The sequence below is a fragment of the Geospiza fortis genome, unplaced genomic scaffold (genome assembly GCF_000277835.1).
Source record: "Geospiza fortis unplaced genomic scaffold, GeoFor_1.0 scaffold120, whole genome shotgun sequence".
NCBI lineage: Eukaryota > Metazoa > Chordata > Aves > Passeriformes > Thraupidae > Geospiza > Geospiza fortis.
In genome coordinates this window covers 3,490,524-3,515,333 of record NW_005054364.1, presented here as the reverse complement: position 1 = coordinate 3,515,333, position 24,810 = coordinate 3,490,524, and the positions used below count along the sequence as shown (strand labels likewise).

Here is a 24,810-nt window from a genome sequence, read left to right as displayed (position 1 = left end):
TATAAGAGATGCAGTATGTTATTTGACATGTTGGGAGCAAGATAGTCTCAAAAATACCAACACATGGGGTTTTTATGGCTCTCTGTAAGTGCAGCAGCTTGTTGGAATGCCAATGCATTGGCTGCATCTGCTGTGTGGGACATGGCGTAGCTAGTAAGGCTGCATGGGTGGAAGATGTTTAGCAAATTAAATTTTTCCTCTAGGGTTAGTAAAAGGCCCAGGACTATCATTGCTCCTGCATCTGTAGTTTTTCTTGGGCCTCAGTTTCTCTGTCTTCAGCCACAATATTGTCCTGGTAGAAAGTGGAAGCCACAGTCTTTGAGTTCACTCTGCTGTTATGCTACAAACAGGGGACTTCTTCATTGATTTCAAAGGCATGACCAGATGTCTTTCTTTTTTTAACTAATGTAGACATCATCATACTTTGTGTTTTGCATGAGCTTATTCCTTGGATCCCTCTGGCATATTTCATTTAATCTTACAGCTTGATGTTAGCTATAAGTTATGGACACATGGTCCTGTTGAAGCCTTTTGAAGGTCACAGGAACAAGGAGGCCTCTTGTTTCAGTCAATGACTGACTGACGTGGAGAAGATACGGTCTGGCCTTTATGTCTTTCTATCACAACAGAAGGACTGGTTGTTCAGTTTAGTGGGAGACAAGGGGAAATGATGAAGATCTTCTTAGTCGAAAAGTGTTTTAACAGATACACATAAAAAGCAGGCAAAAAAATACCCCTCTCACCTGCCTGACAATCAGCATCTGACTGCATCTGTTGAGAGCCTTCTGCAATTAGCAGATTGGTGTGTGAGTTTTAAAGCCTTATATTTTCCTGTCCTTCACACCAGCTCTGCCTGATGGTTTTGGAACCAACTCTGAAATACCACTGAAAATATGCCTCAGAAAGAATTATTTTGAACTGGCATATTTGCTGCTGACCAAAGGTGCGGACCCTCGAAACCTCTCTGTTACACAAGGAGACACTCCTCTGCATGCTGCAGTTTTCATCTGTTTAAATAAAAAAGGTAAGGCTTCTGCTGTTGGAAACATTCCCCATTCCTTACCTGCCCATTCTGCTGTTGCAAGGACAGTGGATCAGGATGTCTGACCGTGTCTCGCTCAGCCCCCAAAGGGATACACAGCTGTTAAGCTGATGTGTTGTGCTTTGTGGCTCTGCTGGCTGGGACTGTGAGGAAAGGTAATGGCAGCTCAGGTGACATGGGGGAATCAAGGAAGGCTCCTCTCTAAAACCCTGTAAAATGAGTGCTGGGTGGGTTGGAAGAAACAAAGGTAAAGTTAGAGCAATGGCAGCAGACTTTGAAGGAAATCCTGCAGTGGCATCTGAAATCTGTTTATCAGTTTTTGTTCAGTCATAAATCAAGTAAAGTTTTGTTCAGGGGAGGAGTGAAAGAACTGTAGGGCTTATGTAAAAATATAAAAAGTTAGGATAAACTGTGAAATTGATCCCCTAAATCAGGTTTGATTTTAACTTAGGAAAAAAATGCATTTTTGAGTTGAAGGATTAAAATTGTTTAAAATATTGAATTTATTAATTTTTAAAGCATAAACATTTCATTGAATGCCTTTAGAGAGATTACAAGCATAGATAATGCCAGTTGTCATTTTAAAATCAAAAGATTAAGAAGCCCTATGACAATATGTTCTCTGAAGTATTTTTCACTGTGCAAAGTTTTTGATGTGCAATTTCATTACAATGATTTTGGTATACCACTATTTTACAGCTAGAATATAAATGTTTCACATATATTGTCTCATTTAAATCACATCTATTATCTGGATGAAATCTAGAAAGCTGTTGAATATATATGTATTTTTCCCCCCCGGGGAGGTAACTAATCTTATTTTGTAGGAAATTGCTCCAGGGACCTCAAATATCAGGAAATAATTGGGATTTCTTGCAGGTTATTTTAATAAAGCAAAGTTATCTGCAGCAGATTACTTCTGGGTGCCTTATTAAAGTGAACCAAATGACCCCAGAGCACTATCTCGAGCTGCTGCTTGTCTGGATGACAGGGCACCAGTGTCCCTTGGGAAGTAGTCAGGGCTGATGTTGGAAAATGAACAAATCTGTCTGTACCCAGAGGTTAAAAAAGGAATGAAATTGACTGATGCTATGGGAATAATTGCAGCGCTAGGAATTTCTAAAGCTTTGCTGCCTGTGTATTGTTTTTCCTGAAACTTGGGAAAGCTCAGTTTGAGCTGTTCCAGGTGAGCATGTTTTATAAATGTGAAATGTAGATTTTGTTTTTTGTTTTAAAAGCAACTGATTTTGATTTCCTAGCAGCAGAAAAAAAAAGTATTAAAATTGTTGGCATACAATGCAGACTTGTAAAGCGAGTTAGTTTATTTTCTGTTTTTCTCCTACTTTCAGATGGCATAGGTTTAAACATCCTAAATTATCTGCTTGACCTCTTTGCTTCAAGACCATCTGACTTTCCATATCTTAATCCAAACATACAAGATGACAATGGAAATACAGTGATGCATATTGTTTTCCAGAGAGGATTTTCAAAGCAGACTAAGAGAATAGTGGAGTTACTGGCAAAATTTGACATTAACTTCAACATAAAAAACAAATCAGGCAAAGATGTGATGCATAGAATTAAGAAGAGAGATCCACTGCTAGAAGCCTGGAATATTGCCATGCAGGAGAAGAAGAGGCACCGCCAAGACAGAACAGGGCAGTTGGTTAAAGCATCTAAACCCATTCCAGCCTCTGAGATTTCACAGTCAAAGAGCACGGGGCGTTCTTCATCTGGGTTCTCATTAAAGGCACCATCTGGCAACGCAGTGCATAATGATTTAAAAACCCCATGTTCCATGAAAACAAAAAAGGGTCAGTTGGCAAAGCAGGAAACAGAAGGAATAAACAGCCCCTTAACGCTGCAGGAAAGTCTAGTGCAGGCAATCACAGCTTTAATTCAGCAACTGAAAGTGAGCGACACCCTGAAAAAGGATCATCCTCTGGTGCAAAAACCATCTTCAGCCCAGACTAACTCAGAAGAGGGAAGGAGTTCCTTGCAACCTTGTGGAAGCATAGCTCATCCTGAAAGAAAAGGGGATGACTGGGAGAAAAAGAAGGGAGCAGGGGAATTTAGTATGGCTCTGCCTAATGGAGAGAAGGAAGAACTAGAGGAAGAAAAGGGGAAGAGTCTGGATATTGAAGCATATGTGCAGGAGTTTGATAACATGACTTGGGAAATAGAGTGCACTCCTGAAATGCTAAAGACTTTGAGCAGTAAAGCTGTGCCTCATTATCTGAAAGCTAAAACCATCATGACAATTAAGCGCCTTGGCAATGGGGAATGGTCTAGGGGCCTCCAGAAGCCACTGAAACACTTGAAAGCTGATATCCAGCTGTATGAGGCCAAACTGGGCAAAGGTGCAAGAATGCTATGGGAACTTGCCATTGACTTTTCTCCTCGTTGCAGTGAAAGTCCAGAAAAGATCATGGAGACAGAACAGACAAAAAGTCGTCTAGAAAAATCAGGTAGAGTTTACACAGAAATAATTAGAATTTGGGCCATTGTTCTTGACCACTGCAAGCTGAACCGTGTCTTAGAAAATATATGCATTTCCTACAACCGTGGCTTATCCTGCATTTTGAGGAAAAAGCTCAAGGGTATAAACGAAGGGCATCAGAACCACAGTGTGACAACGCAGAAGCGTGTTCCGCGTTGTTATGTTGAAGACATGGAGGCAGAAAAATCAAAAGAACTTACCATGCCTGAGTATTTCCCTCCAGCTAGTGCAGCAGAACTGGAATACAATATAATGAAATTCCACAGCTTCAGTACTAACATGGCACTTAACATTATAAATGATGTGCAGTCTTCTGTTGATTACCCTTTCCGTGTTGGGGAGCTGGAGTACGCAGTGATTGATCTCAATCCAAAGCCTATGGAGCCAATCATTTTAATCGGGCGAAGTGGAACAGGGAAGACAACTTGCTGCTTGTATAGGCTTTGGAAGAAATTCTATTCATACTGGGAAAAATCCACCTTGGCAGATGGACCTCTGTTGGAGAGGCAGACATGGCAGCAGAGACAGTGCAGTGAAGTTGAAAAAACTAGTTCAGGGAAGGAAGAGAGAGAACCAAAACACGAGAGTGATAATTCAAGTGAGGAGCAGGTGAGTGATGAGCAAAACCAGGACAGCGAGGATGAAAAGGTTCCCGTGGGCACAGCTGGTGCAGAAATGAATTCCTGTGGTGACCGTGAAGAAGACCAAACGTGTAGTGCAGAAGCATCAAACAGGCTGGAGCACCTGCACCAGATCTTTGTAACAAAAAATCCTGTCCTGTGCCGAGAAGTTCAGAAGAATTTCATTGAACTTAGCAAGTCTTCCAAGGTGACCAGTCACTTCAAACCTCTGGACCCAAACATTCACAGACTACAAGACATTAAAGATGAAAATTTTCCACTGTTTGTCACCTCCAAACAGTTGTTGCTGTTACTGGATGCATCCATGCCTGACCCATTTTTTCCAAGAAATGAAGATGGAAGTCTTAAAAGAGCAATTGTTGGTTGGAGTCCTCAGGAAGACTTGGTTGTACCAAATTGGCAGGATGAGGATGAAGAAGGTAATCTTGAAGCAGAACATGGTGATGATGGAGGAGCTACAGATCTGTGTCCTAAGGAAAGCGATCCTTGGACTTTTGTGACTTACAGCGTATTTGCAAATGAAATATGGCCAAAAATGATAAAGGGTAAAAGCTTGTACAATCCAGCCCTGGTTTGGAAAGAGATCAAATCATTTCTGAAAGGCTCTTTTGAGGCACTGAGTTGCTTTGGGGGCAAGCTTACTGAGGAGCAGTACAAAAAGCTAGGCCGAAAGAGATCGCCAAACTTCACGGAAGACAGGAGTGAGATCTATTACCTCTTCTGTCTTTACCAGCAGATACGATCACAGAGGGGTTACTTTGATGAAGAAGATTTGCTGTATAATTTATCTCAAAGACTTTCGAAGCTCAGGGAGCTGCCATGGTCCATCCATGAGTTCTATGGTGATGAGATACAGGATTTCACGCAAGCTGAGCTAGCCCTGTTGATGAAATGCATCAATGACCCCAATGCCATGTTTCTGACCGGTGACACTGCCCAGAGCATCATGAAAGGAGTGGCTTTTCGTTTTAGTGACCTGAGGTCCCTGTTTCATTACGCAAGCAAGAGCTCTGTGAACAAGAAGCAGCGTGTTAGGAAACCGAAAAGGATTTATCAGTTGTACCAGAACTACAGGTCCCATTCAGGTAGAGTAACAAATTTATTTATGATCGGAGCCTGGGCTCTTCAGATGTCACTGATAATTGAAGTTTTCTGCTGCAGTTGAAAGCCAGTCTCTATGTGGCCTGTTTTTCAAAAAGATCAGATGGACAGCATTTTCTGATAGGTCAGTTCTGTTTTTTGACAACTCAACTGGAAAATCAAAAATGAATGTTTTTAAAATTGTAATTTTTTGAACTCATGCTTACTTGATGCTTTGGCTGTCTTTGAGGGAAAATTTAAGAAATTATCTTTCCCATTTCTGTTGTCCTATCCCCCAAAGCACTAGATTTTGTAGCACTGGTGTGCTGCTTCTGCTTTTCTTACTTGTTTCCCATTTGTGATCTTTATTTTGTGAGAATGCTGCCAAGCCACTGTAGCATGTTTTCTGATCCTTAGAGGCCCAAGAATGACATCCACTCAAGTTGCCAGAAACATAAATTGAAGCTTACAGCTTCAGCCTTCCCTGGTCAGTGTTTTTGTCATATTTCTTGATTCCAAATTTCTAGCAGAACCTTTTAGAAGTGTGTTTGCAAGGACTTCAGGCTGAAATTTAGAACTTGTATTCTGCTTTTTGCAGGTATTCTCCGTTTAGCATCTGGAGTGGTTGATTTGCTCCAGCATTATTTTCCAGAATCTTTTGATCGCCTTCCTCAGGACCGTGGTCTCTTTGATGGGCCAAAACCTATTGTCTTGGAGTCCTGCAGTGTTAGCGACCTAGCAATTCTGCTGAGGGGCAACAAAAGGAAAACACAACCCATAGAATTTGGAGCACATCAGGTTCGCTTTTCTTAGGCTTTTTGTAGATTCTGCCAGCTCTGTTGCTAAATAATAGTCTTGTATGAACTGCCCACAACTTTCTTTTTTAAGCCCTTGTCTCACTGATAAATTAGGCATTTCAAGCTTAGAAACCTTTATTGTGTTGGTTTCTGTTTCTTCTTAATACGTCTGGTTCTTTCTGTTCTTTTTTTGGTGTGAGGTATTGTGTGAGGTATTGTCTGACCTGTTCCTTTCTAACTCCAAATTTTCTTACACCAGATCTAAAACTGTCTGCACATACCACGCATTTGTCAGTCTTCTAGTGGCAGCTTTGTGACCTTTTTTGTGAAGTGTGCTGAAATGTCTTTGTGTTGTCTAGTTTTTAGAAGGCTCTTGCATTATCATCATGTTTGTCTTTCTCTATGCAACTGTTACTTTTTTCCCCCCTTTGTTGCTTTCTAATGTTTTTTTTAATGTATTTTATGGCAGGTGGTATTAGTGGCAAATGAAACTGCAAAGGAGAAGATACCTGAGGAACTTAGTTTGGCACTTGTACTGACAATTTATGAAGCAAAGGGCTTGGAATTTGATGATGTCCTCCTTTACAACTTTTTCACAGATTCAGAGGTATTTAATTCTTATTCTTTTTCTGGATTTTTTTCTGAAGTCTCTTTCTTGCAGTCTAATTGGTGGTTCAGCTGGGAAAGGATTCCCTCTTTTCTCTGAAGATGAGTGGTTTCATCACAGTAGAAAACAGAGAGGTCATACGTTTATTAATTGAGAACGTGTTTCCTTAAGTGCTGCATTTTCCTTCAGGTTTACTGTTAAAAGTTAAGGGAGAACCTTGGGGTACACACCACATTGCCCACACACACACACACACACACACACTCTTCTGCTGCACACCAAGACTACTCCTCTGACACCAGCCAGGCAAGTATTCCAAATATTCCTTACTGAACATGCCTGAGGACACTCCATGTACCCATGACTGAGTTACTCTGTGATTAAACATTCAGTGTGATCAGCCCTGTTGCAGATGTCCTCTGCCTCTGCCCCTCAAAACAATGTCTTATGTGGTTTTCAGCAGATGAAAACCACAAGAAAACTGAGGGCAGCTTACTGGTGGCTCTTCACAGAGGTTAGTGAATGTTATGTGATGAGGGCGGAAGGAGGGAGCTTGAGGTAAATACTGGCTGTCACAGTAGATTTCTCAAAGTTGATTTGTTTCTGGGGATGCAAGTTGTAATCAGGAAAACAACAAGCCATTTATCAGGATTTAGAGAAGCAGTTTAGCAGAGTTGAGTTGTGTAGAGCATTTTAGCTTAGACTAATGTATGTCAGGTCTGGAGAACTGTTTTCATACAATTCTTCCGTGTTTCTGTGAGTCATGAGTAATTGAGTTGATTTGAGCAGCTAAACAAGCAGGCAAGAAAGCGGCTCACCCTGAGGTTTTCTAATTTAGAAAAGCTGAATCTCTGAACCGTTGTAAACACAGCAGTGTGGCCGTGTGCACTTCGTAAAGTGTTGGGTTTTCTTTTTATTTGTCTTGAAAATGGGATTTAAGAAGAGTCTTGTTTCAGGAAGCAGATGTGAATGAAAAATCTAGAAGGCCAAAAAGCCAAGCCCCCAAAACACAGCAAGCTCTTGACCAAACCGATACCTTTAGCTGATTATCATGTTACAATCTATGACAAGCTTAGGAATATCTTAATTGATGATTTTTTGAAATCTTAACTTCAAAATATATTTTGCAGGAAAGGTTTCCTGCTTTTTTCCCCCATGGGAAGACAGTTAACTTGTTTTGTGTTGCTGAAAGCTCAGAAATATATAGATTGTAAAAATGTTATTTCAGCCTTGTTATGAGTATTTTTCATGTTGTGCTAGAAATGGCACATTTGGTGATCACATTGCAATTAAATGGAATTTTCAATACTAGAAGGGAAAAATGAGCGTCACTTAGAATATAGTCACGAATTTAAGGTTATTAGTTTTGCAGGGATCAGGACCCTACAGGAACAGTGTGATCAGGAGCTGGCATTTCCTACATGGCATGAGAGTGCACAGCACTGATCTGCTGCCACACTTAACTTATAGTTAGGAGTGCCTGTGCATATTTATAGACAACTTTCACATGTCTCTGTGTTGGAGTCCAATATTTTCTGACCACGCTTTTTTAGACTTTCCCCATGAGTGGGTTTTTTTTGCTCACCTCTGAGTGTTCTTACAAGAGGAGGTGTTGGCAGGTGCCATTCCACCCCCTGGCTGAGACCAGCACTAGCAGTTACTGGTGTTCAACACGAGGCTTAATACATTCATCACATGAATGACCAGCCAGATCTTTTCTGGGAACCCTGAGGATGAGAATATACGCCAGCATGGGATATGTGTGGGTCCAGCTCACTGAGCTTGTCAGTCTTGTGGAGTCAAGGAGACTTAGTGGCTGCCCTTCCTAACCTGCAGGCCAAGATCTCTCCAGTGTATTTTAGATAGTAGATTTTAGTATGACAAATTGCAGCTTGTGAATGTTATCCCACCACCAGTTACCTTTCATTCTGCCCCAGGCTGGCAGGGAGCTGCCTGCCCCAGCAATCAGCACACTCCCCCTCAGTGAGTTTGCCTGTTGTGGTACTGGGGGTTTGTAGGAGGATCCTCATCCCTAGGACTAAAACTTGACCCTCCTCCATGCTGAAGGTAACCTGACTTCCTCCACAGAGGGATCACTGTAAGGGTGTTTAGGTGAAAATTTATAGTCCACCCAAGGAGATCTTCATGTTTAATATCAAATTACTTATTTGATATATTGAGCATTGCATATAATTTGGATCTAGAAGAGTGATGTAGCAGTATCCTGAAATCCCAAGGCAAGCATAATGTAACAATGGCAATATACATTGGAATCACAATACAGATGTGACTCCCGTTAGTGCTCCCTGTGTACACACACACATATATATATACATATATGCATATATATGTATGTATTCCCATTGGCTTCTCCATCATGATGCTGGCCATCCCCAGTCCCTGAAAAGTAATATGCAGCTTGTAGCCAGCTCAAGCCAGTTGCACTCTGAAAGGTATTTTTTCTTCGCTCCTCAAATTTTCTGCAGTCTGTTGGGCAGAGGCACATCTTTTCTTTTGCCTAGGCAGCTCAGGAAGGTGTAACTCTGTACTAGCTGTTTTAGGGAAGGTTGTTTATATGCCTTGATGACCATCTGGTACAGACAAGTATCTCTAGCAAAGGCTGTGTTGAGATGTAGTTCAGATTTCTCATTGAAAATTGCTGATTATTCTTTACATTCTTCCCTGAGATAATTTTCTCCCCCAGTCTTCTCCTCTGAGCCTTCTTCCCTTGTAGGGATGAATAGGTCACACCATGCAATCTTATCTTGTGCATATGTAGGCAGTAGTAGTTAGTACATACAAATAAACCTTATTCTCTTGATATTTCAGGCTAGCAAAGAATGGAAGATAATTTCTTCTTATAGTCCTGATCTGGATGTGCAAGTGGGAAGCAACTTGCTAATTGAGGTGCCATTAGAGGATGCCACTGGTGTGCAGGAAAGGACTCCATTTAATGTAGAAATGTACAAGGTGAGTTTTTTGTAACATTAGGAATAGGAAGGACAAATTAAATTCTTAAATCTTTAAAGCAGGTAACTTTCTTAAATCCTTTCATCCTGTTAGTTCCATGTTTATCAAGGTTGCTTTACCTTCTATAGTTGTTCACATTTGTATAATATAATATAAATGTAATGTAAAATAATACTGATTTTAAAAGATAAGAGATTGTAAATGTAATTTGATTAGAGAACAAAACCTGTGTCATAGACTTTTGGATATATTTACAGAACAACTGTGGTTAAAGCAAATAGCAACTCAGCTTGTCAATATTCATTATTCCTATAGTTTGGTTTCTGATTGGTGTCACTACCTTGAAATTAAGGAAGTTGTTTAGAATCTGGTGAGTCAGATATTTTCAGGATTGTATGGTAAATTGATAGTTATATTTGTAAGTGATTAGAAGGAAAATAGCCTGTCATTCCTGCAGCTGATTTGTAGTACTAGTTCCTTATAAGTTAGATGGATAATGGCTTATGTAATTGGAGTCCCACATTTAATATTTAGACTTGCTTACTTAACAGCACTTTCGTACTTCTGTATAAATTCTCTATTTTCTTATAACTGCAAAGTATGTTTCTTTCTAACAATTTAGCTTATCCGGCGTTTCATTTATTTAATTCAATTTTTTTTGTTCTGCTTCAGATGCTGAATGGAGAACTCAAGCAATTGTATACTGCAATTACAAGAGCCAGAGTCAATCTTTGGATCTTTGATGAAGACCGTGATAAACGGGCTCCAGCTTTTAAGTATTTCATCAAAAGAAAATTTGTTAAGGTTGTCAAAACAGATGAAAAGAAAGGTAAAGTTGTTGTAAAACTTTCTTAAAAGACTGTCAAACAGTCAAAACTCGTGTTTTCTTGCTTTTAGGCTGTGTAATAAAGAAGGTTAAATGCCTTGGTCCTTCTAACAGTATCCATTGATAACTGCCCTTGCAAATTTCCACTTATGTCAGTGGGTCTTAATTCTTTTGTCTCTAAAGATCAGTTGAATGTGCTAAAGTATAACTTTATTGCTAATTCACTAGTTTAAGTTTTCTTGCTGTCATGTGAGGAGAGTCAGTGATCCCTTAGACAGATCTGATCTTGTAATTAGTTTATTGAGTTCTAACCAGTAAATTCAGATATGTAAAATATTCAGTAAGTATGGATGGATTGGTGGTCAATACTCTACTTTTTACATAAGCTTTCTATAGTTATCTTAAATATTACACACATGCAGAAATGTCATTTACAAGTCCTTTGATGTCTGGTGCTGGGTAAGGGATCCCTCAGCCTCAAGGGGTGACCTTAAGAGGTGTTCCTACACAAAGAGAGATCAGGTCACTGCTAAGCCAGTTACTGTGGAGAGAGCTCAATGGACCCTGATGGCTGCAGATATCTATAGCTTAAAGTGGTCAATTTGTAGTCAGATTTTCTGCTGTGTTAATGCAGTTTCGGCCACTTAGCAGGCCAGTCTCCAGCCATGCTCTGGGGATTTTTGTATTCTCACTGGTAGCTTCACACAACAGTATTACTACACTTGACTCATAGTTACCATTACCGGGGTAAGCACAAACATGGAGCTTGGAACGTTGTGAGATAATGCTTAGTTTTGGTACGTGATAAGTGGTTTCTGTGCTTTATCCATTCTAATGTAAAATGGTCACCCCTGCCCTTGTAGACTTAGATGACAGCATGTTTGCTAAAACTTCAACGCCAGAAGAATGGATTGCACAGGGAGACTACTATGCCAAACACCAGTTCTGGGAGGTAGGAATATATGTTTATCTGAAATAAAGATTCTTGCTTATTCTGAAACCTTTTCTTTTCTCTGTATCTATAAAACCATCTGTAAATCTTCAGTTGCTCTGTAGCACTGTGCCTTAGTTTGTGGTTTGTAGCTGTGTGTCTGCTTGTAAATGACTTACAAGAAGTGAGCAGGGAGAGCAAGCCTTTTTTTGTAATCTTAAATTGACTGCCCAGAAATTTGCAGTCTCATGAGGGAAATACATTTTAATTCACACAAATGAAAGACAGTTGGAAAAACAACTATTAGCATCCATCAGAATTGACTGATATGCGTGAATCTAAACCATGTTCTTGACAGTATCATTGCACATACTGTAGGAAAATGAAAGCATTTCTTGGAAGTGTATTAATTTGGGTAGGAAGATGATGGTTTCATTCCCTTTGTGTTTAAAAAACACAGAGATTTTACAGTCTTTTGTTTCCTAGCTTCCTAGTTAATGCAGTCCGGATATGGGATGGCAGTTAATGGCATCAAAGCAAAACTCAGCCAGGATGACAACATCAATGAAATGTTCTACAGGGAGATAAGGGATGTATCTAGATCAAATGCTTTTGTCCTTATGGTGATTTTAACTTCCCAGACATTAACTGAGAAAATCATACAGTGGACACAAATAGGTCCAGGAAATTTCTGGGGCATGTTGAAGATAACTTATGGGTGCAGGTACTAGGGGAGCTGACTGGGGAAAGGTGACCTCCTACTAAACAGAGAGGCATTTGTGAGTGAAATGGGGATTAATGGAATTTCAAGTTGTTGACTGTAGAAGAAAAAGTCCTGCATACCTTGACCCTGGATATGGGGAGAGCGGACTTGGGCTGCAGTTAGTAAGGTCCCTTGGGAATTTGTGAATGACAGGCACTTTTTAATGGCTATCTCTGAAGTGTGCAGAAGCAGGAAATTCCAAAGGGTCTGAAGTCAAGCAAGTGGGGCAGAGTCTGGCTTGGCTGAACAGGCATCTTCTTCTTGAACTTAGGGGAAAAGGGAAAGTGTGTGGACTTTGGAACAAGGGGAGGTGACACAGGAGGACAGCAGAGATGCTCTTTGTCACTGTAGGAAGAAAATTCATGTGGCCAAAGCTCAAGTAGAGTTCAAGCTATCCAGCACTGTGAAGGATAACAAAAAGGTAATTTTAAAACGCATTAACAGCAAAAGAAGAATTGGACATAACATCAGTCCATTACTTGATAAGGTCATTTACCTCACAAATAGGCACATAGGCAAAGCAGAGACATTTAATGCCTTCTTCACCTCTGTCTTTAACAATGATGATGGACTGGAAGACTTGGGGGATGATAAACTCCCAGCTGACTCTGCACTAGTTTGAGACTTGCTGCTGCAGCTGGATGCGCATAAATCTGTTGGGCTTGATGGGATTCATTCCAGGTACTGAATGAGCTGGCCCATTTTATTGTGGGGTCCCTTTCCATTATTTTTCAGAGGTCTTGGGAGTCTGGAGAGGTCCTAGTAATTGGAAGCTGGCAAATGTCCCAGTTTTCAAGAGGGGTAGAAAAGAAGACCCTGGTAATTACAGGCCTTTCAGTCTCTCTTTGGTGCCTGGTAAAATTATGGGGAAGGTTATTCTGGGAGTTACTGAAAATAACATTTCAGTGACAATGCAGTCATTAGTCATAGGCAGCATAGGTTCACTATGGGAAAGTCCCACTTAACCAACTTAATTTCCTTTTATGACAGGTCACTCATCTAGTTGACCAAGAGAAGCCAGTAGATATGGTATATTTGGGTTTTAGCAAAGATTTTAATAGTTTCTCTCACAGTCTCTTTATTCTGGATGGAATTGCAGGACACAGCTAGACAAGTCCATAATATATTAGGTGAGAAACTGGTTGTCAAGTCAGGTTTCAGAGTTACAGTAAATGGGGTTATATCAGGCTGGTGGCCCTTTGGGGCCAGCCTGGTTGGATTGCCCAGTGCTCAATTTACAGGCAAGTAAAGCAGCCCCATGGAAAGAGATGTGGGAGTTTGGGTTGGTGGCAAGTTGAAGATGAGCCAGCAGTGTGCCTCAACAACGAAAAAGACAGACAGTGTCCTGGGTGCATCAAATACAGCATTGTGAGCCAGTCAAAGGAGGTGATTGTCCTGCTTTGCTCCATGCTGGTGCAGACTTACCTGGAGTAGTTTTGGACCACTCACCTCTGTGCAGATTTGAGCACCACAATATAAGAAGGGCAACAGACTGTTAGAGTGTGTCCAGGGGAAGGTGACCAAGATGATGAAAAGTCATAGAATCATAGAATGGTCTCTTCAAAATAGTTTTGAAGAGACCTCAAGGCTCATCCAGTCCCAACCCCCCTGCCATTACCACGGGCAGCTCTAGAGGACATGTCTTCAGAAGAGCAGCTGAAGTCTCTTGTCTTGTTCAGCTTGGAGAAGAAATGGCTGAGGGGTAACCTCATCACAGTCTACAAATTCCTCAAAGGGAGGTCCTGATCTCCTTTCCCTGGTTATTAATGATAGGACAAGGGGCGATGGAATGAAGTTGGATCAGAAGATCAGATTGGACATAGAAAAGGCTCTTGACTGAGAGAGTGGTCTGCCACAGGCACCCCAGGAAAGTAGTCATGGCATTAAGCCATGAGTTCAGAGTTCAAGAAGCATCTGGATGACATTCTTAGTCATGTGGGAATGTTTTAGGCAGTCCTGCAGGGAGCAGTAAGTTTGCTTCTATTATCCTTATAAGTCCCTTTCAATTTGAGATGTTCTGTGATTCTAAGAATTAAAACTTCAGATACTTTTTTGATCACAGCAGAGGGAAAACTTCTGTGTTTTGAAGGGAACAACATAAATTTTTTTGAAGGGAAAATTAATATTTATAACAAGACAAAAAACCAAAGTAATCAGTTGCCACTATACAGATAATCTGTATCTCCCCTTGAAAATAAAAGGCAGTTTTCTAAATGGACAGGAGAGAGTTGAGGAAAAAAAAGCCCACACAGCTAAAAAAACCCCCATCTTGATATCTGAAGTGTATTAGCTATATTATCTGTAAATCTGTTTTCTTTATAACCTTGATTTTTGCTAATCAGTGCTGCCTTTAGATGACATTGTCAGGTGACTTTGGCGGTTCCAAGGGTGGCTTGCAGTGTGCAATTTCCAAACAGAAGCAACACTAAATTAATGGCTAGAATAAAGAAATTGTGGTGTTGCAGAATAAGCAGGGTGATACAACCTTGCTAGGAGCATGGTAATTCCTGGTGTTTCTGTTTAGTTTTCACAGAAAGATCCTGGTATGGTAAAAGCGTTGAGTAAATGTTGCTTGCTTTTCGATTTCACTTTGCACACATTGGTCTTCTTCACTTTTAGTAATATGTTGTAGATGCCTGGTGACTTACCAGTTAATGGTTAAGGCTATCATTCAGATTGCATATGCTATTTGTTCTATCAGCTTACCGGGAATTCTGCTTTCACTACTTCCATGTAATATTGTACTTAATGTTCTCATTTTGGTAGATGCACATAAAGCTTTTCTTTTTGTCCTAAAAATATACCACAATGTTTTACCTTTTCCTTTTTCCAGGCACCCTGCCATTCTTTCTGCTTTCCATTCCAGTGACTGTAAAATTAAGTACTGCTTTTATGTGATAAGCCATGGGGTGGATGCACTTCTGTGAATGCTGTGTGTGATTTCACCCCAGGTGGCTGCCAAATGTTACCAAAAGGGAGGAGCAGCTGAGAAGTCAAAGCTGGCCCTGACACATGACGCTGTTCTCAAAGTGCACGCGAAGAAAAGCAGCCCAAGGTAGGGTATCAGTGCAGCTGAGTGAGTGTCACTTTGTGGTGCAGAGGGTGAGATTCACACCACAGGTCTGGGACCTGACCAGAGACTCTGGAGAACAGTGCAGGAGCGATGTCTTTGTGTGTTTGTGGTTGGCAAAAGAGATTTAAGAAATTGGAAGTTCTAGCATTATAGGATCCGGGGCACTGCTCCCTCTAGGGAGCAGTGGAAGGGCTGTCCAAATGAAATTGGCCCTTGCAAGGGCTTACTGGTTCTATGAGAGGAAAGCAGCAGGATTTGCATTACGTCAAGAGGCTTTACATCCGTAGATACAGATAGGAGAACATATGCCATCAGCAGTGCTGGTGGCAACTCACTTTGTTGAGTGAATATGTTAATCCCCACTGCATGTTCACTCAACAAAGGAGAGGGAGTGGCGGTGTGCATTGGGGCAGAAAAGCTGCTAGGAAGAAGTGAGTTTTGGAGTAAAATTAATGTTACAGTCGTTTTAAACTAAACAAGTAGGACCAGATCTGAACCAAAGGACAGTTTTAAAGGAACAGATTTTGAGATGAATCATATAGTTCATGATTTCAGCTTAGTAAAATAGCTCAAGAGTTTGACAGGGGAGAGAGTTTGCAGTTTCCCGAAGAGGCTTGGAAACTCTTTGGGAGTCATCTCAAATAAGACAGGAAAAAACTTAATGGAGAAAGATCTAAACCTAACTGAATCAGTTCCTGTTCATGTTCTGGGAGACCAGAAACTAGCAATGATAGCAGCATGGGAAAGGAATGACTAGATCAGAGGAAGCTGGCACACAAGGGAGAAGAAGGAAGATCTGAAGAAAAGCTATTACTGGAGTTAGTTGAGATTTTATCTTTTTTAATTACCTGCTTTATATTAGTGCCCCTGGTTAGAAGCATAAGGATGCTCACAAAATTTCGTGATTATAGAGAAATTGTTGATGGGACTGATAAAACTTTTTCTCAGTTCACTGTGCTTGTCAAAAGCTTGCATAAAATTTGAGAAGGAATTTGGTGTATTAGAATACGTTGACAGAACATATGTCACAATGAAGCTGCCAAAGTTGAATTCTTTTTTTTAATAGAGGTATTAATGCTGGTGTAAAAACTTAAGTAAGATTTTCATGTGTTCTATATGAAATCCTCTGTACAGTTCTGATTCTCCAGGCTTGAGAATCATCAATTCAATCTAGATCATGCTGCAGTGATACTTGGAAGGCTGGGATTGTTTGGTCAGACAGAACATAGGCTGAGAACACATTTGCTTGTGTCTCTAATGACATTGGTGCTAAAGAGCAGAAAGGAAAGAACAAGTTAAGGAAAGAGAAGCAGTACAGAATCACAGTAGTACAGTACAGTATATTACAGTATAGTATATTACAGTATAGTAATATATTAGTTAAAAAAACTCAAAAGAATCTTTTGACTATCAGAGCTATCATATTTTGGAACAGACTTCTGGACAGAGCAATGTCAGCACAAAATATAATTAATTGTAAGATCATAATTCATCAGGTAATGTATTAAGAATAATGTGTCATGTCAGTATTGGTTGGATTCAGTGACAGCTCACATGATCCTAAACTTCATTTGGATGTTAGTGGTAATTTTCTCTTACTTTCTACAGGGAAAAACAGATGGAATATATGACATTGGCTAAGACTTACTTGGAATGTGGAGAACCAAAGCTATCACTAAAATGTCTGATTCAATCAAAGGAATTCCGTCTTTGTGCAGAATTGTGTAAAAAATTAGGAAAGGTATTAAATCGTCACCATATCACTTTCCTTTTCCTACAGAATTTTTCCTCTCATATTACTCAGAAAGTAATGTATCTTTTTGTGTCATGGTAATAGCAAAACTAAACAAGCTCTTTAAGCTGGGCTGTTCAAAAGGAGTAATTTGTCAGAGAAGAGGCGGAAGAGAAATGAAGTGGAGCATGATGCAATTATGCAGGCTGGCTTTATTTCTTTGGCTTTCCTCAAATGTCATTATGAGGCATTTGCAGTCAAAAATTAGTGAATGACTGATGTAATGAAACTTAGGCTGTTGCTTCATTCAGTACTCTGATGATACTGAAACTTCATTGACAACAGTCATTTAAATGGAACCTTAAAACTTGGAAGGGTTAAAGTAGTGTGCTAACAATATGTAATATTTTTATTTTCAGTATATTTCCACTAAAAGAATATAAAGTGGTTGTTCAGAAATATTTGAAATTTGAGATATAATGTTAGTGTTCTCTTTCTGCATCCATAACTGTTTTAATTTAATACTATTCATTCTGAAAAATCTGTAAATCAGCAGAAGCATGTGTAGTGTTTTCTAACAGGCAGAGCTGGGTGGATAAATTATTTTGAAAACCTTATAAAATACCTTTCATTTTATACTCTAGTTTTTCAGACACAAATATTTTGAAGTTTTTTTAAACAACCTCTTCAGTTTTAGTGATGGTTACTTTAATATATATTTAATTTTATTCAGATACTTTAATTACATTTTATTAAAGTGTACTTCTTTATGAGACACATGATGGAATTACAAGATTCATTCCATGCATGTAGTTTTGACTGTTTACAGCACTTCAGTTTCATTATTGACTTCTGCATTGCAGATGAAAGATGCTGCAGTTTACTATCAGAAAAGCCAGTGCTACAGAGAAGCATCTGAATGTTATGAACTAATTGAGGAATTTGATCTGGCCATTAAAATGTATTGTCAGGAAGAGCTCTATGAAGAAGCAGCAAAGGCAGTTGAAAGGTATGTCTTGCAATATGGTATTAGAATATAACTGTCTTTTGCATTTCCAAATTCCATATAATGCATATGGTTCACTGAAAAATTTTCAGAAGGGTTTTGTCTACTGACTTTGTTTACATTACCTTTAGTAATGGTAACTGCTTTTTTGAATGATTAAATCTTCTTTAATTGTTCAATCAAAACATTCAAGAATTACAGTCACTTTACCAGCAAACAAGTTTTTAAATCATCCCCCTGAAACATTAATGAAAATTTATCAGCATAAACACAAAAAATCTGCACTACCACATTTCTCATGAGAAAGATGATAATGAAAGCTGATGATAATTTACTAATCCAACAGGAAAAAGTTACTCATTCTCAGCATGAGTGAGAGAATATTTCACAAAACTGGCTTAGGGGATACCTCAATAATTTTACATCAGCCCTTAATAATTAATTACTGAATATTCTAAAGTGCATGTTATGAAAGATGCAACCAGGTGTTTTGCTCAGACATTCAATAAGCTACAAAGTATATGCAGATACATACACCAGGCTTGAAATAATTCTCTCTAAACTGACAAGTTTATGTAAACTTTACAGAATATTGTATTTATTGACCTTTGGAGGATTCACTGAAATTCATATTTTTCTATAAATAGAAGATTAGCACTGATAAAATGTATTAAAATTATTTGTACATTGATTTGACAGTGTGGAGAATGCTTCACTAATGCTGTAAACCTTGTGATCTTGTTTGTACCAAAACTTGTAATACTCTTGATTCTGACAGCCTCATGTTGTAATTAGTTTCTTTCTGTAGATCTTTTAAGATGATGTGATGCTCTTTCACCTGACAGGCATATCACATGAAACAGTTGGCTTTTTTGTAGGAAGGTTTTCTAGGGGAAGCTATTTGTTTAATGGTTTTGTTGGTGTTTTTTTTTATTGCAGTGCCTTTTTTTGTCTAGATTTGTAATCTGTGGAAGTAAATTGATGTATCTATTATTTTAGATATGAAGATATGTTGAATGCAAAAGGACAAATGTCTTCCAAACTTTCCTGTACAGCAAATCAGCTGTATTTGGAAGCAGCTGCAAAGTACCTGAGTATGAACAGGACTGAGGAAATGATGCAAGTCCTCTCAAAACTGGATATAGAGGATCAGCTTGAGTTTCTGAAGTCTCGTGGATGTTTGCACCAAACAGCAGACTTACTGAAAAGGAAGGATCGCCAGGAGGAGGCTGCGAAGCTGATGAAACAGCATGGGTTTGCCCTGGAAGCAGCCAACCTCACGGCTGTGAAAGAGTTCCGCGCATCGTGCTTGCTTGCTGAAGCTCGCGCCAGGCTGAGCCGCGGTTCAGAACCACACCTGGGGAACGTGGAGAGCATCCTCAGAGAAGCCCTTGAGCTTTGTGAACAAACTGGGCAGAAGTCTGGCATTGCTGAGGCTGTGTTTTTGCAGGGAGCTCTGAAAGGAGACTTCTTGAAGCTGAGTGACGCGTACGGTCGGTTCCTGTCTCTGAATCATTCTGCTGGTGCAGTCGAAGCTCTCTTTGCGTTATGTCACTGCAGCACTCATAGCCAGAATGTCCTCTTCATGGCAACACGTGGCTTAATGGCTCTTCTGAGTCTTGTTAGAGGTCTGAAGAAAGCAGCCACCAATGCAGAGAAAGATATGGTGAAGTTATGCTTTGCCTATTTTGGGATTGTCCCAGCAGGTGACAGTTGCCAGGTGTCCCAAAATGAAGCTGAACCCATTATCAAGTTTTTGTTAGACAAGCAAAGTCTAAAAGAGAGGAAGGCAAAAGGTGATCTCTCAGTAAGCACAGAGAAAGTAAAATCAGCTTTGAAGCAGCACTTGTTAAGCAGGTTGTGCTTTATCACCGAGGAGTTACTGAGCAAGAAGTACCCTGATATTTGTATGAAGTTCATTGCAGGACTGAACTGTGAAGATAAAACTTGTGAGGGTTACCACAGACCCTTGTTGCGTCATGAAGCAAGGACAATATTTCAGTGTAAAATGCATCTGGCGGCAATAAATGGACTGTTGTCGGAAGCCATGTGCATTTTCCCTAAAGAGTTACTGAATCAGTGCAAAACCTTTGAGGACATTTTGGCTCCTGACAAAAATGCATCATGTGAAGCCCTCCTAGGAATGTTTTTTCCTAATCATTTTCATTTGAGAATACTGTCTGAGAACCCAAGAGCATGCAAAGAAATACTGCAATTCAGTAGTGTTATTTCCAAACCCTGTAGAGAGATGTTGAGGAAATACATCACATCTAAGTTTAATAAGGAAGGCATTGCAGCCAGGAGAGAATCAACTGACTTGTGGCTAAGTGTCATGAAGGTCTTTATCTTATCTTCAGGATATCCTGAAGAATTTGAGAAACTTCTTTTTAAAGAAGAGGATAATTATAACAAAGAGCTAATGTTTGCTTTGGCAAAGGCAAAAAGTTCCCCCAGGAATAAAGGCCAGGAAGAAAAGACCAAAGGACTAGAGGGCAGACATGGTATGTTGCTACCTGACAAGAATGCCGAAAATGCAGGAAGAACACACTTGTGCTTCATTCGGCTTCTTGAAAATTCACTCGAGCAATTCTATGTTCATAAGAACCCGGAAAACTGTAAAAGATTTTTTTTCCGTTTCATGAATGTCCTGATCAAGAAATGCACAAGATACCTGATTCCAAGCATAGGAAACACGGTGATGTTGCTGGAATTCCAGTATATTCTGTGTTGTGCTGTCCTGATGCGTCTCGCCAAGAACATTACTCTCTGCCTTCCAAAGAGTTACATTGCTCTCCTTCATTACTGGGAGTTTTTGTTCAGACACAAGGACCATTACAAAGAACTTAAAGACACATTTTCTATTATACAGGAGTACAGACCACAGGACACAAATGCAGCTGTATACTATTTCAGATCTCATCTCTGTTATCTAGCAGAAGTCTTGTGTGGTGTTCATGGGAGGTTCGACGTCCTCCTGGATGCGTTCAGGGATCCCGTCTGCATAACTTCAGGGGAGGCTGAGCGGACAGTAGTGCTGTGCTTGGTGATGTTACTGAATGCTGACCAGGTGCAGAGTTCTAAAGATAGATCCCGCTTGCGCCAACTCTTTCCTGAAATCAAGGCCATGCTGGAATCAATGAGAAAAGACACTCCCTCTAAAGTACCTGAAAGATTGCTGAGTGTCGTGGAGCGAGTGGGTGATGCTATGCAGGTGAGAGAAGTTGCTGCAAGCCTGCAAGACCTGCTGACAGAGCGAGATGAAGAGCACTTGGTTGACTGCTGCTGGAAGTGGGACACTGCCTACACTCAGGGGCATCCACCCATACGGGGTATCCAGTATGAACGCGTAAACCTTGACAGGTTTGTAACCTCTTTGGATGAAATGGAATATGCTGATGAGCTAGAAGAGGAGTTTGAAGAGGTTCATTGCTTAGAGGACCAAAAGGATCCCCTGGAAGTCATTGCACTCAGCAAGCAACAGAAGCAAGAGCAGAAAGCATCAGCTCGACGCCAGCTGTATCGTGTGTTCCATTTAATTTCCCTGTATGTGAAGTGGAAAAGGAAGGCCCGCTCCAGAGTTCATCCTGTTGCAATGAAAGAAGAGGAATTTTTATCAGAGATATTCAAAAGAGCAGATATTGACCAAACCCAGTGTGACCTCTGTGGGGTCAGATTCATGCAAAGCTCTGAGAACTATTTCAGCCGGTCAGAGGGCATGGAGTCAGACACTTCGGAGCCTCTGACACCGACTGAGAGCAGTGGGGAAGAAAAGTTGCACGCAGAAGGAAATGCAATTTCTGTGGCCAGTGAGGCCTATATGGATCACAGAAACACAGAAGAACACACAAATAACCATGCTGCCTACAGACACTATGCTGAGTTTTTCAGAAGAAACATAGATCCAATAATACATGATGGACTGGAAGTAGTGGGGGCCATTACAGGAAGGGATTACACCCGAGACCATTTAGCATATAAAGAAGGTTCCAACTTACGCCAGAGGAAAATCAAAGAGAATATTAAAAAAATTTCAGATGCAGTAGAGGAAATCTACGAGAAAAAAGCCTGGGCTAGAGGTAGGACCTTTACAGTTTTCTTTATACAGTTTAATATGTCATTTTTTGGCCAAACTGCTAGACCTGGCAAAGCTCCATTTGCAAATCTTAATGTGGTCAAGAGAAAGGTTTTTCCAGGTATTTCAGGTAGCTGATGAAAAGAGGAACTGAGAGAGCTGGAAATATTCAAAATACATTCTAAACTCTTCCAACTTAATGAATTACATAGTAGAAGAAAAGTGAATAGTAGTGAATTTTTATAGATAGTACATCATGACTATGTAGAACTCACTTTACTATGTTCTCTGAACCTACACAGTTTTTCAGCAACTTTGCAGTTTTACTGACAGGTCATCTTTACTATTTTTTTTATTGTTTCTACTGTTTCCTATTTACTTCTAGCCACAGTAATTTGGATATGCAGGGGTAGCCGGGTAGGAATACTTGGAGTTTTTGACTAAGGATTTCTCTGATTATTCTGCCCTTGAACTGATAATTTTGCTAGGGCTGAGCAAAAGTAGATACTTAACCACAAATCTGTGGTGTGTCACTCAAAGGCAACACTGGTATTAAAAAGTTTAGTAATTTATGGTGCTTGAGATACGTATTTTGATATTAGATTCCCTCCCAACCCCCTTATATGCTTAAAGCATTATTCTATGCTGATTTTTGCAAGCAAAATTGAATTAGTGAATGAGTGGCCTTAGAAGCAAAATTGTTTAGTATACTTGCTTTGGGAGAGTGACAGCTTAAATCTTAACATTGTTACTGGCTTCACTGGTAGAAATCCACCAATCCTGTCAAGCTGTCATTTTGCCTTTGGTGTCTGACAGTAGTGAAAAACTGTAGTACTTGATACGTTCATCAGCTCTGATCAGTGAAATATGTTAAATTTGTAACTGAATGTTAGGTTGTGCTCTTCATGTGTAAGCTTTATCCTACTCCTGGTGGCAAGTTTCACATATGGATGAAGTCCATGAAGTTTAGCTTATTGTTTACTTGACCTCCTGCTCAGTGAACCATGATAGTGATGAATAAGATGGATATAGTAGGCTTAATTAGGTAATAGTGGATTTAGTTGCTACAACTGCTTGATGAATGTTACCTTGTTATTCTACTCAGTGAAAATGTATAGAGAGAAATTATTTTTTTCTGAGACTACTTTTCCCTCTCTTTATAAGGGACATTTTTCAGGCTCTTAATGGTGCAGTTCAGCAAAGACTGCACCATTTTAGGTCCATGTTCTGTTTTGGTTCATATAATTTCAGAGAGATAATGAGAGTCAGGAACTTTATAACCCAAAAATAAAGTAGGATGTTTTCAGGATTCAGATGTAACTCAAAAGGGGCAGCACAAGGATGTAGAACCTCTGTTCTGATAGTGCTAGTAATGTTGATTAGAATGGGGAGTAATACATACATCATCTTCATCCACATTAGTGAATTATCCTGGTGACCATAACTTCTTAGTTTGCAGCATTGTCATCCCAGATGGCTCTGTGTAACTTCATTTTGTGCTTGACTTTTAGCAGCTGTCCATTTCTCAGCTAAGTGTTCTCACAGAATGTTAACTGTGCTCCATTTCAGCTGAAGAAGTAATAACCAGACATGCCAAAAAATTGGTTGACACCCTTGATGACGCTCATAAGTGGCTGAAGCAAATGGACTCTCACAGGATAGCAGAAGAAGGTATGTTTTAAAATTGCACAGCTTTCTGTACCCACTGCTGTTCAGTAGTGGTCTCTAAGCATCACTTCAGTTCCCACTCAGCAGCACTGTGGATATTCACTGACCTTTGAGAGGCACTCCCATGGGGGCACTCTGGAAAACATGAGATAACCAGGCTTTCCCTCATTGGCTCTTCAAAACAGAGCAGTTGGATGCAGGGTGGCCAGAGTGGAGCAAGACTTCTTCCTGGCCTTCAGGATCCCAGCCTGATAAAGGATGCTTGTATTTGTTTCTTTTATTTTCACTTCCATTTCTCTTGGTTTCATGCAAAAAAGTAGCATACATTGATGCAGTCTATTGCATCACAGATCTCTGAGGGCAAGTTTAAGACTTCATTGTGCCTCCCTTAATGTTCATGTTTAAACATATATTTAGGTGGTGGGATTGCAACAGTTGGCAGCAGTGAAGTGGTTAGACTTACAAAATAGACTGTATGTAAAGCATTAAAGTAGCTCAATTTTAGAAAAAATTCGTTGTGATAAAGCCTTGGGTTGCCTCTTCCTATTCCAGCAGATACAGTTAATAGGAGAGGGTGTACTCTTGTAGTCTCAAAAGGAACCTTGTAGTCTGTCTTGGAAGTCAGCAAGGAAATGTAGTGTCTGCTGAAACTGAATCTTGAGACAGACTTCTTAGAAAAGTCAAAGGAAATAACAATGGAAACAGATTTTCAGTGTGAAAATTAATTACTAGTGCAGCAAGTGGCTTAGTAGTCTGCTTCATTGCAGAACTCTTGAGCATATCATCATATTAAGCTAAATACTTCTCAAACATGATTATGCACATATGAAGGTATATTGCTGACATGTAAAATAGCAGTGACATAGCTTGTCGTACTGTTAAGAGAAAAAAGGTGTTGAGGTTTTCCATTCTGCATTAATTTATTGTTTTTAATATAGGCTTGGTGCATGATGAAGACTTGGAAAATGAAGTGGAAGATGAAATTATGGCTTTTAAAGAACTTGTCCATAAAAAACTCTCAAGGAAAAAAGGAAGACGTAGGAAACTATAATTTGAAAAATTATTCCAGATGACTATTTTATCCTCTTAATAATCTATGTTT

The 24,810-nt window shown here is 39.8% G+C and overlaps 1 protein-coding gene across 1 annotated transcript in view; it reads left to right on the top strand.

Annotated features, from left to right (window-relative positions):
* Positions 1–24,804, top strand: part of TRANK1 (tetratricopeptide repeat and ankyrin repeat containing 1) — a 40,604-nt gene extending 15,800 nt beyond the window's left edge. Inside the window, exons 11-23 of the mRNA XM_031059584.1 lie at positions 848–1,024; positions 2,392–5,268; positions 5,862–6,061; positions 6,530–6,667; positions 9,497–9,637; positions 10,310–10,466; positions 11,327–11,415; positions 15,109–15,212; positions 16,839–16,971; positions 17,826–17,971; positions 18,968–22,044; positions 23,610–23,711; positions 24,647–24,804. Of these exons, the coding sequence (XP_030915444.1) occupies positions 848–1,024; positions 2,392–5,268; positions 5,862–6,061; positions 6,530–6,667; positions 9,497–9,637; positions 10,310–10,466; positions 11,327–11,415; positions 15,109–15,212; positions 16,839–16,971; positions 17,826–17,971; positions 18,968–22,044; positions 23,610–23,711; positions 24,647–24,759 (7,454 nt within the window). The 3' untranslated portion in view covers positions 24,760–24,804. The remainder of the gene's footprint in view (positions 1–847; positions 1,025–2,391; positions 5,269–5,861; positions 6,062–6,529; positions 6,668–9,496; positions 9,638–10,309; positions 10,467–11,326; positions 11,416–15,108; positions 15,213–16,838; positions 16,972–17,825; positions 17,972–18,967; positions 22,045–23,609; positions 23,712–24,646) is intronic.
* Positions 24,805–24,810: the final 6 nt, after the last annotated feature.